Consider the following 19,861-nt stretch of genomic DNA (forward strand, 5'->3'; position numbering starts at 1 on the left):
TTCACATAAATTGTTGTACCCAATGTGTTACAATTGTTGCGGATCCCTTCATATCGAGACAGATTTAGTACCGACAGAAAAAGAAACAGAAATATTTATTTATTTATGTATCATATTATATTCGTTGTATTATGATTATAAACGAAACATATCAAATTTAGGCTTACGTGAAATTAACAAACAAAGAATATTGAAGTTATACCATATTTTTTGTTAGTCTAAGTATTATTACAACTGGAAAATAAATATTGACAAAAGACGAACTAAAATATGTTAATTATGTTCTAAAAAATCGATTTATTGAAATTCTTATGTTAGCATAATATGTTTTTTCTACACGATTAGTTTTTTTGTCTATCCGTACTGCTACTCTTCCGGTACGTTGCACAACCCACCACAAACGCTCCGTTTTCACTAGAAAGCTGGATTCGATATGTGTAACACTAGAAGCCGATGGGAAATTGTCGCAATATTCCTTTTTACTAGTATACGAAAGTGATACTTTACGGACTGTGGCCCGTTCACTTGCCTACTTGTTATTAATTAATTTGAAGCCTTTTTTACATAGTAACCATTATGAAAATCAAGTAGTTTAACGTAGTTGATATACATAATATTTTTATTGAATACTTATTTATTATTTATACTCGTAGTATCGAAGTAATCCGATTAGTCAATGAAATGATTAGCACATTATTATTCGTTGACACTAAATAACATAATCAAAATATATCGTTTTGGAAACCAGCTCTATTAAACGTTGGTAAAGCTCGTAAACACCACATATAAGCATAGTAAGTTAAACACGCTACTCTGTGTCTTTTAGAATGATTACATTATTATTATAGCATTTCGTGACATTTTATTCAACACAAAAATGTGTCCTAACATAATTGCTATTCCTTACATTAATTTGAACGCGTGGTTACCTATACTAGGACAATAGATATACCTACCTATATTGTATAAATGCCTCGTTTATCCAGTCTCTAATGGCAAGACTGCAAATCTCGAGGTATTGGGTTCAAATCACAGGACTAATATTAATTTATAACAATTTTCTGCACCAAATTTTTCAGTAGCAGCTGTGTATCTGAAAGTTGGATGCTGTGACCCCCTTCGCCTCAGAAAGCACGTAAAGCGCCTCCTGTGCTTGAATTTTTACCACTCGTGTCGGATTTACCTTCCCATCCAATTAAGAGTGTAAGGGAATATAGCGTACAGCTTTGCACTTTAAAATGTCTTTTGTAGTTGGTCAGTCTTCCTTAATATAAGCGGCTATGGCTGAAATCGGTCAGGAGGACTCACGGTTAAGTTTTTACATACCTTGTTGAATAAAAATAAAAAAGGAAAAATTAAACAAAACATTTTAGTCTTTAATCTTAGTTAACCTTTCATACTTAAACAATTTCGTATTTCAATATTCATAGCGCCTTACATATTTTAACGGCAAAGTCACTTAAATAAAACTTTAACATGTTACATCTGTAGGCATTGTGAATTATATACTTTTTGTAATGACTTTTTTCACAAAGTTACTTGTTCATTATTAAAATAGTAAATAACATGAAAATATGAACTTAATGCTTTGTTCGTTATGAATTTTGCGGCGTTGGTATCCTAATATTATCTGTTACAGTTGTATTGAGCCACTATTTGATTACATTTGATATACGATACCTCAGGGCGTATCTTCAATTAGTTGCGTATTTCGCTGATAGTTATATAAAAATCATCTTAGCCTCAATAACATGATACATCCGCCTGGATAGCTAATTAGAATGGGTGTCAATATGATCAATGGCTTAATCAGACCGCAATTAATAGTTAGAGAGAGACTCTAAAACCTTATGTCATCTTTCGTAGATCTGTCCAACGGCGTAGACTTCCGCCATTCTAGTTTAAAATTTGTAGTTACCTTATAAAGCATTGAAGTTCTGAAAAATGTCCATAATAATTTTCTAAATCTTCTGTACGCAAAGATGCTTAATTCCAGCTGCGGGATATTTACGCGTTAAAATTAACTTTTTGGGGTGCCACGTAAAAATAATAAATTTGACCAAAGCTTTAATAATTTAATTACTATGATACAATACTATGTAGATGAGTAGAGATTGTTTATTAGGTATTAAATATATTAGACTTAACCACGACCATTAATTTTGCAAGGTATAATTATAATTATAAAATATCATTTTATATGGCCGTCAGTAATTATTTATGCAATTCATCATATTCTTAGTCTGAAATTTCCAAATATTGTGAAGTACCGCGCGTAGCCCTCCCTCATGCTACGGTATCACGTCGGGTACCTGCCACCGACGACTTAATATTACAAAATCTGCTTAATACAAAATTAATAAGTTATAGTAAAATCTGCAAACGGAATATACATGAGTAGTTGTAGTAAGTAAATTGGGACATCTACTAACCTCCAGTGATGAGTCTCATAGTAATAATCGGAACGGCTAAGACTGTACTCAGTTCCTGGGCCCTAAATCATGTGTAACCTATTTTATAATAAGGCAAATACCTACATATTATAGGTAACTGTATTTATAAAACAATAGAAATGAAAATAATACATATTTCTTACTTTTTTTAAATATGTTTTATTTAAATTTTCTAACTAAAGTAAAAAAAAGTTAAGGTAAACATAACCAATGCAAGTTTGTTGTAAGCAACGGGCAAATTAGCTACCTGATAAAAACTGGTTACCACTGCCATTCGTGCCGTAAGATATATTAACAATTCCCTGTCGCCAATGCTCCACAAGCCTCAAAAGTTCTAAATTAAAATGCTATGTCTGTTATGCGTGTAGTTCTGGATAATACACCCTTTACACTGGAACACACAACATACAATACCTAGAATTCTTACTTGACGGAAGGATGTACGATAAGTAGACTATACCTCATCAAACCGGCTGACACGAAGCTGAAGCACCAACTGAACTGAACTTCAGAAGCGCGAGGTCCCGCGAAGTCTTCTCCTATGAGGAGAAGACTTGAAAACGAGAAGAACATTTGCAAGCTGTTACTTTACTTTTTCTTTAACTTCCTAAGCGACTTTAAACTTAAACACCAGCGTCATCATATATTCTACCGTCGAGCTACTTTATTTTGTACTGTTGTGTTCGGGTTTGAAAGAGGAGTGAGCCAGTGTGTCTACGAGCACAAATCACATAATAACCTAGTACTCAAGGTCGATGGCCCATTGGAGATGTAAAGAATGATTCCTTTTGACCTTCTATCGTAAGTTTAAAATAAATTATATTATAGACCGATAAAACTAAATAAAAAAAAACGTTGGAACTAAATTTAAAATCCCTCTAATTTTTATACTACCTCACCTTGCAGATCGAAACATGCAAGCAAAAAAACTATTGATATTTGGTTGGTAATATACCACTGGTTAGATTAAATTATCAATAAGCGTAAATTGTAACAGTACCTACTTGCCTAATCTGAATATTTCAACATAGGAAATAGTCCATATACCGCTAACCTTACTTTCTAAGAGTAGGTATTCGTTAAATGTGTACGTATTCTTGTACTCTTTATGTTCCGTTTAAAAGATGTTATTTGTTAATTGTGTTATTCTTTTTTTAAATAACAGCTAATTATTATTCCGTACCAAACAACATAGCAATATTATCAGACAACACGTTTTGTTGTTGTTTTAGTTCATGTAATGCTTATAAACCAAGCAAATAAAATGACTTTTTCCATCAATTACAATAGTCCAAGGCGTGAAAGTTAGTGTCGGAAGCATAGTATCGAATAACGATGTCGACAGTTTCTATAGAGGCCTCAACATCTATAGAAACTACGGTAGACTTGCGTGACAATACATTGTGTCGGACTTCAATTCCCTTCATTTTGAAAATACATCATAAATTAGAAATATATTTAGTTATTTCGACTTTTTTAAATAGGTCATAAACTTCCCATAGGAATTTTATATTTAAATTGAATGTTTTTGATTCGCAACGGCCTCCGTTATTCGTTACTTGAAGGACGTTACGGCTTACTCATAGAGATCGGTGCTAATGCTAACCAATACTAATTGTTACGGCCGAGATTGGCGATGTCGAGGTTGAAAATGATAATTCCATATTCAAAGTGTACCAAAAATAAACCCTTAGTATCGAAAAAAAAAGTCAAATATTAACGAATATAGATCGCTTTCCAAGGGTAATTTCTATTTACTGGTGCAATAATATCATATTCAGCATAATTAAATGTTGACAGTTTATAGTACAATGTACAATTTATACGAGTAACGAATAACTTGTCTTTATTAGTTAAGCAATGAGTACAAAAATACAGTAATCTAAGATAAAATTATAATAATGCCCGGTTCCAGCGTTCAGAAGAGAGTCTTCAATTTCCCTCAGATGTTTTATTTTTTATTTTTTATGTAATTAAAAAAATATTAATTATAACATGTATAAGTAATATGAAAAAGATACTTAAACTTCTTCTTTTGGGACACTATGGCGCAAAAGCAAAGAATACATACAAATTATACCAATCTCTTAATCTCAATCAGTTATCTCATCTCACCACTCTCTAGAATAGTAACAAAATTTGGAATGCATATTTGTTTGTGTTTATTGCTTTGCACTATGCCTTTATTTTATAAATATAAAGTACACATTTTTGTTGAGTAATAAATATAATACTACATTTTTATATACACAATAATACATTTTGTATTTAATAAATAAACGTTTTTTTATTAAACTTCTTTTCGACATAAATATCCATGTTTGACCCAACTTACTCTACTTACTTTTTACAGCATTTCTGTTACGAAATCTAATAGGTCTAGAGCAAGGCTAACGCCATTGTAACGGCTTTCATCTATACAATTAAGTATTAGCTTAATACTCTGAGATAATAAAATTAAACATTATATCATTCTGTCTAGTTAGTAATTTGTCAGTGTCTAAATGGCTTTACGCAATAATATGTACTAGAAAGAACATTGAAAATATTTCAGAAATTACAAGTACACAAGTTTTAAGTTACAAGTCTAGCACTCTTTCATAGTCCATATAGTTGACCGAACATAACAAACGTTTCCTGTATATGTAGACGTATGTTTGTATGATTAACTATGGTAATTTTGTCATTAGAAGTATAGCTTAAAATTATCGTTAATAAGTACGGTCGTACCATCTCCATCCACCCGGGTGAACCTGCACGCTAACACTAACTAACACAGAAACATAAATGTATATCATTCAAATATAATATACTGGAGTAAAATTGAAATGTTGATTAAGAATATTTGCAGTGCTGATATTTATTTTTTCTTTTAAATTTATTGTTTTATGTTAAAAAATATAAAAAAAAACATTTTCGATAGCAACCAAAACCTACTTAGATTATACTTAGATTAAACTAGAAACATTATTTATCTAGACGATTTTTAAAATATAAAAAAATAAAAAAATATTTAAGAAACATATTTTAAACTTTTTTTCAGGCATTAAGTTGGTAAATGTTTGATGTACGTACTGACACACAAATAATATTATGGCGAGCTACTCAAACTGAAAAAAATTACAATCTTCCTATTTAAATACAGTTCAATTGCATGGAAATGTAATATGACTACTCCCATCGTATTTCTACGATGACTTAAAATTCCTTTTAGTTACAATAATAAAAAAAGCATTATTATTTTACGTGAAATGCCGTTTTCCATCTTTTAAAATAAATATTTATTTTTCCGTGTTATTAAAATACAAAGCCATAAAATAATCTAATTCCAATTATTCCATTTATTGTAAGCATCACTTTTTGTTGTATTCGATTGTAGTCCCTGCTCAATTCGAAAACCCAAATCTGGATGAATTATTGAGAATAATTTTACTGCTCTTTCTTTAAGCTGCGCCGTCGCCGGTGCCAGACTATACAAAACATTTTCGACCAACCTAGTTCGTTCCTCACTCGTCATCTCATTAACATACAATTCAGTTGCCTGTTTAAAATTATCTGGTTCATTTTCTATGATTTCAATCAATTCTGTTCTTTTCTTATCAATATAAGGAACAGGACCATTAAATGAGTTGGGAAAATAGTTAGGTATATCTTTTTCATTATCTTTAACTGGAGGGCGACCATCTCTATTGTATATAAAAGTTTTTGTTCTGAAAGGACAGTTTACAGGTATCCTGTTGAAATTGGCCCCTAATCGGTAATACTGAGCATCCCGATACGCTAAACGTCTTGCTTCAAAAACTTTATCTGGCCCTCCAAGTATACCAGGAACTAGATTCGCTGGACTAAACGCTAATTGTTCTATTTCTGCGAAGTAATTCACCGCATTTTTGTTCAGGACAAATTTACCAACGGGGTGTAAAGGATATTCATCTAGAGGAATTACGTTTGTGACATCAAATACGTTAAATTCCGACTTTTTAACATCATCGAGAGTAAGCACTTGAACACTTACTGTCCAACTTGGAAAATCACCATTGCCTATAGCTCTATACAAATCTCTCGTATTGTAATCTGGGTCTTCAGCTCCTATTTTCTGAGCATCTGCAGCTCTTAAATTTTTGATACCAGCATCAGGCACAAAGTGAAATCTTATGAAATAGTTGTCACCGTGTTCATTTTCAACTTGATAAGTATGAATTCCAAAACCAGGCATATGGCGATAACCATCGGGTATACCACGATCTCCGAAAACCAACAAAAACATGTGTAAACTCTCCGGTTGCAAAGTAAGAAAGTCCCACAAGGTGTTGGCATCAAAAAGATTAGTCGCTGGATTTTTCTTTTGTGCGCGAACGAATGTAGGAAACAAACGAGGGTCGTTGTATACATACATAGGTGTATTGAAACCGACTATATCGAAGTTTCCATCTTCCGTATAAAACTTCACAGCAAAACCTCTAGCGTCGCGTGATGTATCACTACCGCCTCTTTCGACAACTACAGGTGAAAATCTTGCCGCTACAGGTGTTTTCTTGCCTATTCTACTAAATAATTTAGCTTTGCAGATATGTGTTATGTCATGTGTTACTTCGAAATAACCAAAAGCTCCACCCGCCTTTGCATGAACTAATCGTTCCGGTATTCTTTCACGAACAAGATGAGTCATGGTGTCCATGAAGTACTCATTGAATATGAGCCTTGTATTTAAAGTGTTTAGTGCCTCAGTGTGTTCAACGGGTGCTCCTGCGCTTGTTGTTATTATTCCAATAGGACTCTGAAAGAAAGTTTGCTATATGAAAAATTTGAAGAATGAATCTATTCAAAAACAATAATAGACGAATTTAGAATAAAGGAATTTATAAAATCATCTATATTTCAGAATGTTATATATTTATAAACGACAATATTGATAATGTTTTTGCCTTTAACTAACTATGACGCTAATTCATCTTATTTCAGTGATATTTTTTACATTGATAAGATTTTATATGCAGCTGACCAATTTAGATTTTTATTTGGAATATATAATCTATTTTTTATTTCAAGTATAATAATATATCTCAAATTTATATAAGGCAAAATTAATTTGTAAATAGAAATTTATTAATTTCTATTTTTCCTCAGTTACTATCGGTGTTATCCTTAGTACTATTTGATTTAAATAAAAAATATGATAAAATATCATTATCAGAGCATGAAGTAACGGTACAGATTATTTAACTTACCTTGTTTCTCTCTTTAAATGCAATAATTTGTTGCGCTGCCGGATCTCTCAAATCTGCAGCGACCGCCGTCACCAGAATAGATAACAAAAACACTAACATTTTCAAAGACCCACAATATACCAATCATGTAGAAGTGTTTCAACAACAACTTTACTGCAGAGCACCGTCTTTATAATGCTTTGGGTATTGCGACCTTGTTTAGCACTGCACAGGCACCGCAATCATTAGTCAACTTTAATAAAATTGGTCAATGTTTTACACGTAAGAATAAACTTTTTTATAGCGGCACAATTGATTTCATTGATCTGAAAGTGTCTAAAATAATATCATGGCAATTAATATATATATTCTAAACGCATTTGTAATTATATTGTTACACGATTTAGCTGTACTTAATACTCAATAAAATGTCTATAAATATTACATAATAAGTAATAGGTACAATTAATATTCTGTTATTAGATATAAATAAAAACCGTTGCGTATCGTTTAATTCTGAATTTATATTATTACAGTTTAAGCTTTTCTTAGATTAAAGTGTATCGCATTAATATATTCAAAGGATACAAATTGTAATAATATTTATAATAATTTAATTTTAAGATTAATAATAACAAAGCTAGGAATTACAGTATTATTAAGATATAATTTATTAACAAAAATTTTATTGAAGCTTAAACATACTTTCAATTTGTGTAGTTTATCTGTAAATCAGTGAATGTTTTATAAATATTTTAGGATACCTTGATATAAACTCACTCACTCGTGATATGAATTGCACACAATGAAATCACTTAATTAATAATTAGGGATCACAAAATATAAGAGTTACAGTATCTATCAACACTGGATATCTGTTGTGGTAAGTGAAGCGAAAATTTTCGATGATAGGTAATAGGCAGGTACTACTTCATTGCAAACTTTTGTTGATTGCCAAATAAATAGTGAATGCATTTTGTCGCGAATCAAATCATGTTATACAATTTTGCTTTAGTTGGTTATTTTTAATATACACCGCCTACGTAATCTATACATATAATAAATTGTAGTGTCCGTTTATAATATGAAAATAACGGCTTTTTACTAAATGCATATATATATGTATGTTTACATAACATTTTTTGTCTGATTATCGTTTAATCTCTGGAACGACTGAACCAATTTTAACGGGCCTCTACATGCATATAGCTGATGTATTAAGGAATAACTTAGACTACATCCGAGTCGATATGGCCCAGTGGTTAGAGTGCGTTCATCTCAACCGATGATTGCGGGTTCAAATTGCTTGTCTGGAAAAACATCACTGAATTTTCATGTGCTTAATTTGGGTTTTTAATTCATCTAGAGATTAACGGTGAAGGAAAACATCGTGAGGAAACCTGCATGTATTTTCTTTCAACGAAATTCGGTCACATGTGGATCCCCCAACCCGCATTGGAGCAGCGTTGTGCAATATGCTCCTAACCTTCTCCTTAAAGGGACACAAGGCCTTAGCCCAACAGTGGGAAACTTACAGGCTGTTATTATTATAGACTACAACAATAATTTATTTCTTAATTCAACACGCACAAAGCACACGCATAAAGTCGCACACACATCTAATAAAACTTAGCCAGATAATCTGCAGAATCGTTTGTTAATCTGCACTCTTACTAATTTACGGCAATTAACGGTATATATACAGGCTATTTGACTGGTTTTTAAAATCAATTTTATATTATTTAGTAGAGGTTAAGGAACCCTGTAAAAGTTATTTTTTTTTCTAGTATAATTTGCCAAAAAATATCATATTAAGGCAGGCAAGCAAGGTTAACAAGCAAATAACTTCATCATAAACCCGGTCAATCAAGAGCGTTTTGTGTCACGTGACAAACGTTTAAAAAAATGCATTTTTATTTATGGATTTTTCAATAAAATAAGTATTATTTTTCTCTCTCTTATCAGTCTCATTTTTATTGATTACAATAATTGACACTTTATTTTCCGCATTGTCAAATAGCCTATTAACGATTATTCATCATTTAGGTACTAAAAGACAAATAAGAAGATATGTTTAGGTACGTTACATATATGTTCAACAAAGATTTTGATTTAAAAAATATATTTTATTTTCTATTTCAAAGTGATAATTAAATTGTTGAATGTTCCCTAGACATGTCATGGCATGACTTTGTTATTTTATTTTTAATTTATATATTTTATACTTATATAGTGCCCACTTTGTGTTTTTATGAACAAGCAACGTAAAAAAATAAGTTTTAGGATATGTAATACAAAGTATTCACATGCAATATATATATACATATAAATGTATCTCGAAATAAGTGTCTATCTATATTAAAATTCATTCAATTTCAGACGATATCTATGCTATTTCGGAATTCGTTAACAAAGGGCTGTTTGTCTTCATGCAATTCTGTAAACCTTGTTTGAAAAACGTCTTCGATGTCTGCGGTATAAATACGAATCTTTTTATCTGTTGCAATATACAATATTAGCAGGGTTATTATGATTATAACTGTTGCTATAAAATGCTTGTTGCGGATTGATAAATGTTACAGTCGATAAATCAGAATTAGGTATGCTACTGCACAGGTCCATAATTCTGATTTACATTTTTAAGATTTGATTTGGTATCCATACGCAATATAATATTTGCTAGAATTTTATAGAACCACAAATGGCAATGGCTCCAAAGTGGACTATCTCGAGGATCGTATTGTGTTATATCTTCTTTACTGTGTCCACTCCCGCCGCGCCAGGCTGGTGATTTATCTCTCGAATCTTTTTTTGCATCTATTGTGGTGATGGCTAAAATATATTCTGATTGCACTCTCTGTTTTCAAAGCGACTGTCTTTAACCAAAATGGTTTTTTTTTTTATTAATGGCCGTCGTATTAAATCGGCCTTTTTTTCTATAAAAATTCCATAGAGTAGAACATTACTAGTATTTTTATCACATTTATTCAATATCCAAAAATATTATTTATTCAGCATACGTACACGTATGAGCCCTAGAGTGGAGACCGCGTCTCGGCAAGCGTAATGTAGGACGACCTCCGAACCGCTGGTCCATTCGTAGGATCGTCGTTAGAAGCTGAATGGGGGAACAACACTAGGCTGATGATGCATGCATTACACTGCATTTATTGTAAAATTTACATTTGTATCTCTATAGGCTGCATTACCCTAAAGTTAAATGCCGTTAAACATTATGCTGAGAAAGTGTCTGAACATGCCAGGTGCGCCGTATCCACAACAGTTAATATTCTATTTTTTTTTTAATGCGAACGTAAACGTGTTTCTATTTGCCAACTTACTAATATCTCTCATTTTAATAAAAAAGTTTTTATCGTTATTAACAAAAAATATTGTTAACAAATAACAATTAGTAAAAATATGTTGCAAATATTGATGTAGGCTTCCATATTACTGAAATTCTTAATAAATAGTTTAGTATTCAATTAATAATATTTATTTTTTTATTACGAACGATCTATCTTGTAGTCTATATTTACAAAACATTACAAATTATCATGACGATAATAATTTGTTTTTTCAATGGGTAAAAACCTGTTGCAATAACTAATGTGGGACAAGTGGTCCCACCATCAGGTGGCCCATATGCTCATGCTCCACAAACCTATACAATAAAAAATCATAATAACAGAAATAAAAAAGCAGTGATAATACTTTGATCGTAAAGACGCTTCTCGATGTCCACGAAGCTGCATACTGCTAGGGCCACATCGACATCTGAGGTTATTTATGACATTGCGCTCCATATTAATAAAAACAATAGCTTCCTCATATGTGCCTCCTATTTTGGCAGAAAAAGAAATAAAAATATTCGTCGTGGCAGCGTTCGTATTTGCAATTCATACTCAGCATTATTGCTCGGGTTTGGTTTCACGGATCAGCGTGACCGTTATGAAATGTATTAAAGGAAAACTCTACTGAGTCTCTATAAATAGATATTTCGTTTTTATAGTCAACAGTTTTATATAATGTTTATTTTTTATTATTTTATAATCTACAATTAAATTCAATTTACTTTCACTATATAATCTGTATCGTAGCCAATCGAAGTGTCACCGTAAATAGCAGTGTCAAAAGTCTATAAAATACACATAATTATTTAAGTATTTTATTTTTTGAAATCTATATATGAAATAGAACAATGCTAAATCCTTAGTACAACAATCAACACAGTGTCTATATATTAACATTCATTGGCTATATCTTCTTCATAATGGCAAGGTCGCCAAAGGATGATCCAAGATTTAATGACAATACATGGAACTATCACGCGGAAACCGGCGAGAATTGTACACCTGGTGGTATAAATGAATTAAAGAAAGCACAGTTACCACCGAATGCCACTGTAATACCTGAAAACATGTATGGAAGATCGAATTTTGCTAATGATGTTTATATTAACAAACCTTATAACATGCAGACAAGCGATAACGCTTCAAATAAAGACGATAAAATGTCATACAATACCATGCCGAATGTAAATCGACAAAATTATGGCAATGCTATGTTAAATTTAGGTAATGGACAGGTTGTCAGAGTCTTTTACGATGAAAACAACCAGCAACTTATTTTCCCGATGTCGGGCCAATATGAATTGTTCAACCATAACCAAAGCCTTTGTGACGTTCCTCTGCAAACACAACCTTCACATCTTTTTACACTGAACCAGGAGTTTCATGTGAATAACAATGTTCACATGCAGCCATCAACAGCCACTATACAACCTAGCCCATATAACCAAGAAAACGTAAATCAGACGTCTAATATACCCACATCCAATTTTTTAAAAGAAGTATTGGGAAATTGGGAACCTAACTCATCTGGTACTTATTCACCGTTCGGTCAAAATTACCCTCTCAATCATCCTGATGCACCTACAATTGTAAACACTAATCCAACCATGGAACCATCACTGACTCAAATTAAACCAGACAATTCTCCTAAGAGAAATGAAAATGGTCCTTTAGCTGACACAAGTAATAAAAAGCGTATAGTCGCTGAAGTTAAACCAATGCGGCCAAGCTATTCAGATGTGTTAGCTAAAAACACAAAAAATACTCAACCAGATGCAACAAAGAAGGTTCAACCTCAAAGCAATACTGAAAATAAAACCCCGAATAAACCAAATCTTAAATCTGAAAAAAATTCAACAAACATAAAACATGTCAATGAGGAGAACAAACTCAAAACTGAAAAGAAACCTCATACAAGTACAATATCGTCTGGCAGTGAATCCGGCGATATAAATACTGATGATATTGAAAAACATCAAAAGAGCAACAAAAAGTCAAAGAACAAGAGAAATAATATGTCTCGTAAGTGGTCATCACTGGATGATATAACTGGCGAAGAAAATGGAAGCTTTGAGCAGGAAAGCGAAAGTAACTTTGTGTTTGTTAAGAATGATACAGAAAAATTAACAAAGAAGGAAAGAAAGCAAGATAAGCCTAAAAATATGGAAAAGAGTTTTGAAGAAGAGGATTATGCCCTTGACGATGAAGATGAAGAAAAATCGCAATTCATCCTTCAAGATGTACAAAATGAAGCAGGCAAGACTAAAAAGAAAAAAGAGCCACGGCACCATAAAATTTCGAAATCTGTTCAGGAAAAAAAGAAAGGAAACCAGACCAAACTGAGGAGAAACAAGCCTGGCTATATGGGATTGGTACAGAACTATTTGGAACATTGGGGAGAGGCATCTTGCAAGGCTCTTATTTGGTTCTTCTACTTGCTCTCGGATATCTGCCGTATGAGTCTCCATCTGTCTTTTGACTTGTAAGTTTTTAATCATTACAAGATTTATTATTACTAATAAATCTAATTTAATTTTAAACTACCCTACTATATTCCAGGTGTACATCAGTATTTACTCAGACTTATGTGAGCTCTCAAGCAGTTTGGCGTAGTGGCAAGGATTGGCTCTCCAAACTCGGGGAAAATAAATATTTAATGTATATTGACAGAAAATTTGGACATACCAAGTTTGGTTTCTGGAGAAAACTGAAATGGTTTAAAAAAGGTATGGATTTCATTTTTTATATGAAAATTTTTACTCATGCAACTGTAACAGACTGATTATCATTGCATTAGCATTACTATTTTGTGTAATGTAGCAGATAAGATGTGACTTACATGTAAATATGTTAAAACAATTAAATCAACTTTAAATATTTGTAAAACATCCTATATTAGGTATTATTATATTTGAATAGAAACTGACATGGACAACAGCAATGATGCAACAAAATTGAATTCAAACATACCACTGCCGGCAACTGGTGAGGAAGCAATGAAACGTTTGTTGGCTTGTAAAGGCAAGGACCCATATAGGTAAGACTGATCAAAAACAGGATTAAGATCCTTCTTATCTTACATCTAATTTGGTAAAAAATAACATTTATCATAGTCACCACATTTCTTATTGTTTCTATAAACAAATTTCCTTTAACGCTATAAAACATTATTATTACTTGAGATATTGTACTGTTCAAAGTTATAATTTGTGAAAATTAAGTTTCAATTTAAAATCATATTCATTAGTTACCATAGTAATGCTAGAAAGCAAAGTAGGATAGGATGATAGCCCTTAGGAAACTTAAACAAATACACATATAGTTCTTAGTAGACATTTTACTATAAGATAATAGCAATATTAACAAAGGAAAAGAAAACAACATAGCAATCCAACAAATTCCTGTACATTTTTTAAATGATTTTACATAGTAGTAGTATATTTAAATGGAATATTTTTAAGGCATAGACTAACCTATAGATCATAATAGATTTTTTAACTTGCTTATTTTCTGTCCTTTCAGCATCTTGGGTGTAAGTGTGACATGCACAGATGAGGAAATAAAGCGTTATTACCGAAGACAAGCTTTCCTCGTCCACCCAGACAAAAACCAGCAGCCCGGTGCCGAAGAAGCTTTCAAAATACTGCAACATGCTTTTGACCTTATCGGAGAGCCGGTATAATAAAGTTTATTCGTTAAACATTTTAAAACAAAAGTTACTATAGTCTGTTCGAGTTAAGAATGTAGTGAACACAAATACGCCTTTACCCTTCTTTTAAAAAGATTTGATTGGTCAAACAATGACAACTCACTGCATTCTTAATGCGAACAGACTATAGTTAATATTTCATATCTGAAAATAGTAAAATGCATCAATTTTTTATATTATATATTCACTATATTTAATGTATTTTGTAATTAAATACTAAGCCAACTTACCTCACTAATCTACCTAAATAAAACAAATTAGTTTGTGATTAAATGTTAAAGGGCAGAATATATGATATAGATAGAGATTATGATAGAGTATAGATATATGCGTGTTAGCCTTTCCCTGATTTTTTACACTTGCTGAATATGCTGGAAAAGGCACTCGAGTAAGAATGCTTCTAAAATTCTACTATGGGCTACTTCATGTATTCGTAATAGTCAGTACTATAGTGGAATTTAATCACAAATAAATTTATTTTATTAAAGGGCAGAGTATGTGTATGCGTGCTAGCACTTTACCTGATTGTTTACAATTGCTGAATATGCTGAAAAAGGCACTGGATTAAAACTACTTCCAAAATTCTACTATAGGCTACTTCATTTATCCGAAGTAAAGTAAAAAAGTAAAGTAACAGCCTGTAAATTTCCCACTGCTGAGATAAGGCCTCCTCTTCCATTAAGGAGAGAGATTGGAACATATTCCACCACGCTGTTCCAATGCGGGTTGGTGGAATGCACATGTGACAGAATTTCGATGAAATTAGACACATGCAGGTTTCCTCACGATGTTTTCCTTCACCGCCGAGCACGAGATGAATTATAAACACAATTAAGCACATATATATAGTGGTGCTTGCCTGGGTTTGAACCCGCAATCATCGGTTAATATGCACGCGTTCTAACCACTGGGCCATCTCAGCTCTTTATCTTTATCCGAAGTAGTCAACGCAAAATCAAACAAGTTGGTACTATAGTGGGGGTGTGTGTGCGCAGGAGCGGCGCGAGGCGTACGAGCGGCGCGCGCAGGAGTCTCGGCACGCGGAGGCGGCGTGGGGCGAGTTCAGCGTGCTCTTGGCGCAGCTGCACGACAAGATGGAGTTCGCCGCCAACACCATCCGGTAGCGCGCCCGTCGCCATTTTTTTTTTTTCATTGTCATACATTTTCCCTAGTCCAGTCAGCTGACATGTTGTGAAATGTTTAATATTTTTTTTAATATTATTTGATGGTGCGCGCCCGTCGCCATTTTTTTTTATTTTTCATTGTCATACATTTTCCCTAGTCCAGTCACCTGGAATGTTGGGAAATGTTTAATATTTTTTTTTTAATATTATTTGATGGTGCGCGCCCGTCGCCATTTTTTTTTATTTTTCATTGTCATACATTTTCCCTAGTCCAGCCACCTGGAATGTTGGGAAATGTTTAATATTTTTTTTTAATATTATTTGATGGTGCGCGCCCGTCGCCATTTTTTTTTATTTTTCATTGTCATACATTTTCCCTAGTCCAGTCACCTGGCATGTTGTGAAATGTTTAATATTTTTTAATATTATTTTTAATTTTAAATGTTACTTACTTGGTGGTAGGGCTTTGTGCGAGCCCGTCTGGGTAGGTACCACCCACTCATCAGTTATTCTACCGCCAAATAACAGTAGTCAGTATTGTTGTGTTCCGGTTTGAAGGGTGAGTGAGCCAGTGTAACTACAGGCACAAGGGACATAACATCTTAGTTCCCAAGGTTAGTGGCGCAGTGACGATGTAAGGAATAGTTAATATTTCTCACAGCGTCATTGTCTATGGGTGATGGTGACCACTTACCATCAGGTGGCCCATATGCTCGTCCGCCAACCTATACCATAAAAAAAAAATGTTAACTCTGAGTTGAGACTACTTATTACTGAGACACATTTAAGCTTCTAACTTACTTGGTGACAACTCTCATCAGATATTTTCTCACCAATATTAATTATTAGTATGCTTAAAGTGTAAGCGATCCATAAGCTCAGGCACAGACGACGTAACCATTGAAATCCCTAAATTGATAGCAAAGTGGCAATTTGAGTTAACATTTCTTACAGCGCCGATGTAATAAATTACCATCAGGCTCATTTGCCCATTCGTCTAACGTCAAAAATTAATATGAATAACCCACGATTCCGACAGATGCACGAACTGCGGGCGGCGCCACAAGCGCGTGCTGACGGAGCGGCCGTGCTACGCGGCGCGTTACTGCGCGCAGTGCAAGATCCGCCACTCCGCCAAGGAGGTGCGCGTCTGACCCGCCATGCTCTCCCATACATCCCATTCAAAACCTTCCCGCTTTACTGGACTTGTGAAATGGGCTGCAAAATATTATTAAAAATAATTTTATTATACTAGAACCCTTTGTTATGACGCACGTAGCAGATAAACGTATCGAAGTTTATGACTGATGATGACTTAAGTGAAAACTAAGGTAGATTATTTTGCTACCGACCATTTCTCTTGTACTGTGATATTATGTACATAGTGTAATAAAAACTATAAAAATAACCTGTCACTAAAGTATCCGAAGAACTAAATAAGCGTGTATATCATTTATAATTGATGGTTTTAATTTATGATGTATTAAGGGTGACATCTGGGCGGAATCGAGTATGATGGGCCTACTGGTGATGTACTACGCCTGTATGGACGGCGCAGTGTATCAGATAACACAGTGGGCCAGTTGTCAGGTTTGTGACACCTTACTCACACCATTGTTTTTCTCTTTTTATTTAATTCTGTTCATTAGATAGTTTAATATAAAGTGTGTAACAAAATAGTAAAGAAAAATAACCATTAAGATAGTCGATTCCTTATGTATTAATCAACAGTACTAATTATAATTTGTGTTAAAGCATTATATTAAACACGATCGCTTATGTTTGTGCATATGTCTCTATATATTTGTTTGTGAATAGAAGAAAAACCTCAAACAACTGAGGCCAGACTGCCACGTGGTACAGTACAGGATCGTTCTCGGAAACAAGGCGGCCGCCGCTTCTGACATCAACCAACGACCATCCACTGGGTAAATAAAATTATATTACTTATTTCAATATTTTTAAGTCTTTATTACAATACATAGGGACATAGACATAGGGATACATGTACTTTTGTTCAAAAATGTAGGAATTCCGACCACAGCTATTAATTATATACTATAATATACTATCAGACCCGACCACGTTGCTATGGTTACCCTAAATGTTAAATTAAGTATACTGTATATAATATTCAGTCCAAAAATATGACTTTAATTATAGAAATTTAATGTATAAAATAATACTCAGCGATCTTTTTATAGGATTAATCTACCCTATAAAGAATTTCGAATGAGAAATCCGCACAATTTATAAGTAATTATTTTTGTTGCAGTCACGATCCTAACCTGGAAGAATTTCTCAACAACCTGTATAGTAAGTCCGGGGTGTCGACAAACACAGCGAGCTCCAAGCAGCCGCCCGCCGACGCTACGGATGCGAAAAAACGACGCAATAAAAAACCTAAAGTTTAAGATAATCTGTAATTGCCTCTAAAGAACTTGATATAAACCCAACCAGCACAGCGACGGCCATGATTTGGCGCCATTTCATGTCTGTCTCTCCGTCGTAATATTATCTGTGAAAAATTGCCTTTGATATAAATATATATTATATTTAATAAATGAAACATAATTATTATTCTGTAAAATTCTACCATATAAAACAGAGCAGATTACATTAATATAAATAAATGGCACTTTGAAGATGGATAAACGATATGCGTACCTCAGAAGTTAAGAGACTTACAAGCATTACTGTTAAGCGATATTCAAACTTATCTAAAAGATATAAAGTACATATTTATTTTTCCTGATGTGCAGTAGATGTATATAGGTCTCTAAATTTTGGGCGATCTTAGTGAGTAAAGTTTAAAGCGTGTCATCGCAGTTTGCTTAGAAATTAATATATCTCAAAAAAATTAAATACTTTTTTATTTTCAATTTATTAAATATTTTGCAAATTAACACCAATTAACTTTCTCATGGCACATTATATAGCATTCACTTCTATCGATTACTTTTAAAGAAACTTATTCAATTCATTCGGCAATTGTTATTAATATAGTTACATATTATAGGATAATAAATGTGGAGTAAATTTTACATGCAATTTATTAATACTAAAAATTATTGTTTCAAAGTAATGCATGGAATTGACATTATTACAAATAAACTATAAAATTAAGAGAAAAAAAGTTGCAACAAACATATTTCTCACATTTTGTCTTCATTGGGGAAACTAATTATTTAAATTGAATTGTTATTTTGAACAAATAAAACAACAAAAATTTAAATGTTTTGTTATGAATTACTTGTTTTTTTTTATTATTGTATAATAGTTATCGAATATTATTCCGAATAAGAAATGTATGTAAAATTCAACACGACAATCTCTCCACTGATAAAAATTAAACTTATAGTACAATCATGTTTGCATTCATTATAATAAAAAGATTTACATTATTCTTATTTTAAATAATATTTCCAGAAAATGCTACACATTATGTAATAATTTTGTAAGCTATTTTAACGTTTTCTTTAAAATGCTAAGTCATTAAAACGAATATTATCAATAATATGATTAATTTTTAAATAACGTGTAGTGTTCATTGTGTATGAATTGATTTTTATGATAATATTTTGAAAAGTCGATCATTTTGTTGGCACAAAACTTTAAGAAATTTGAATAATAGATATTTGAGCAATCTATGATAAACTAATGTATCCTTTGAACTTTTTAATAGTTATAACATTTTCAATATAATTGAAACTTCGTCAATTTAAACCCAATTTTTTAAAATAATATGTAATTATTAGAAGTTTAATTAACATTTTTCGATGTGAATAAGTAATTCTGATTGATTCTTATTTTTTTGCCAATTGAATATCGACATAACATAGTAGATGTTAAGCAGGGTTACACCCACTGCCTCTACCAGAGATTATTGTTAATTAAGCTAGGAGAATCGCTGTCCTATTGTTCACTGTGCGTAGGCATTCGCGCTTCATGTGTCAGTAAAGATGTGGAAACTGAATCTTTTCTTTTTTAATACCTTTTATACAAACCTTGTGTT

General features: G+C 32.6%; 2 protein-coding genes across 3 annotated transcripts; one reads left to right on the forward strand and one right to left on the reverse strand.

Annotated features, from left to right (window-relative positions):
• Positions 1-5,746: 5,746 nt before the first annotated feature.
• On the reverse strand, positions 5,747-7,780 carry LOC124530425 (catalase-like). Its single transcript, XM_047104593.1, has 2 exons — positions 7,682-7,780; positions 5,747-7,230 (listed from the first exon to the last, which is right to left on the reverse strand). The coding sequence occupies exons 1-2, from the start codon at positions 7,778-7,780 to the stop codon at positions 5,776-5,778; spliced, it is 1,554 nt and encodes a 517-aa protein (XP_046960549.1). The 3' UTR covers positions 5,747-5,775.
• Positions 7,781-11,761: 3,981 nt separating this feature from the next.
• LOC124530720 (dnaJ homolog dnj-5) lies at positions 11,762-19,822 on the forward strand. 2 transcript variants are annotated; one of them, XM_047104976.1, is made up of 9 exons: positions 11,762-13,495; positions 13,573-13,739; positions 13,933-14,050; positions 14,536-14,689; positions 15,718-15,842; positions 16,886-16,988; positions 17,335-17,436; positions 17,665-17,774; positions 18,122-19,822. In XM_047104976.1, the coding sequence occupies exons 1-9, from the start codon at positions 11,934-11,936 to the stop codon at positions 18,258-18,260; spliced, it is 2,580 nt and encodes an 859-aa protein (XP_046960932.1). In that variant the 5' UTR covers positions 11,762-11,933; the 3' UTR covers positions 18,261-19,822. The 2 variants fall into 2 exon arrangements, with proteins under 2 accessions (XP_046960932.1, XP_046960934.1); XM_047104978.1 differs by having other exon boundaries at positions 17,668-17,774.
• The last annotated feature ends 39 nt before the right edge of the window (positions 19,823-19,861 follow it).

This window comes from Vanessa cardui, chromosome 6 (assembly GCF_905220365.1).
Source record: "Vanessa cardui chromosome 6, ilVanCard2.1, whole genome shotgun sequence".
NCBI lineage: Eukaryota > Metazoa > Arthropoda > Insecta > Lepidoptera > Nymphalidae > Vanessa > Vanessa cardui.

Coding starts and splice junctions, on each gene's coding strand:
- LOC124530425 (XM_047104593.1), bottom strand. CDS start 7,780: ATGTTAGTGTTTTTGTTATCTATTCTGGTGACGGCGGTCGCTGCAGAT. Junction 7,231..7,681: donor CATTTAAAGAGAGAAACAAG/GTAAGTTAAATA, acceptor ACTTTCTTTCAG/AGTCCTATTGGAATAATAAC.
- LOC124530720 (XM_047104976.1), top strand. CDS start 11,934: ATGGCAAGGTCGCCAAAGGATGATCCAAGATTTAATGACAATACATGG. Junction 13,740..13,932: donor ACTGAAATGGTTTAAAAAAG/GTATGGATTTCA, acceptor ATATTTGAATAG/AAACTGACATGGACAACAGC. Junction 15,843..16,885: donor TTCGCCGCCAACACCATCCG/GTAGCGCGCCCG, acceptor CGATTCCGACAG/ATGCACGAACTGCGGGCGGC.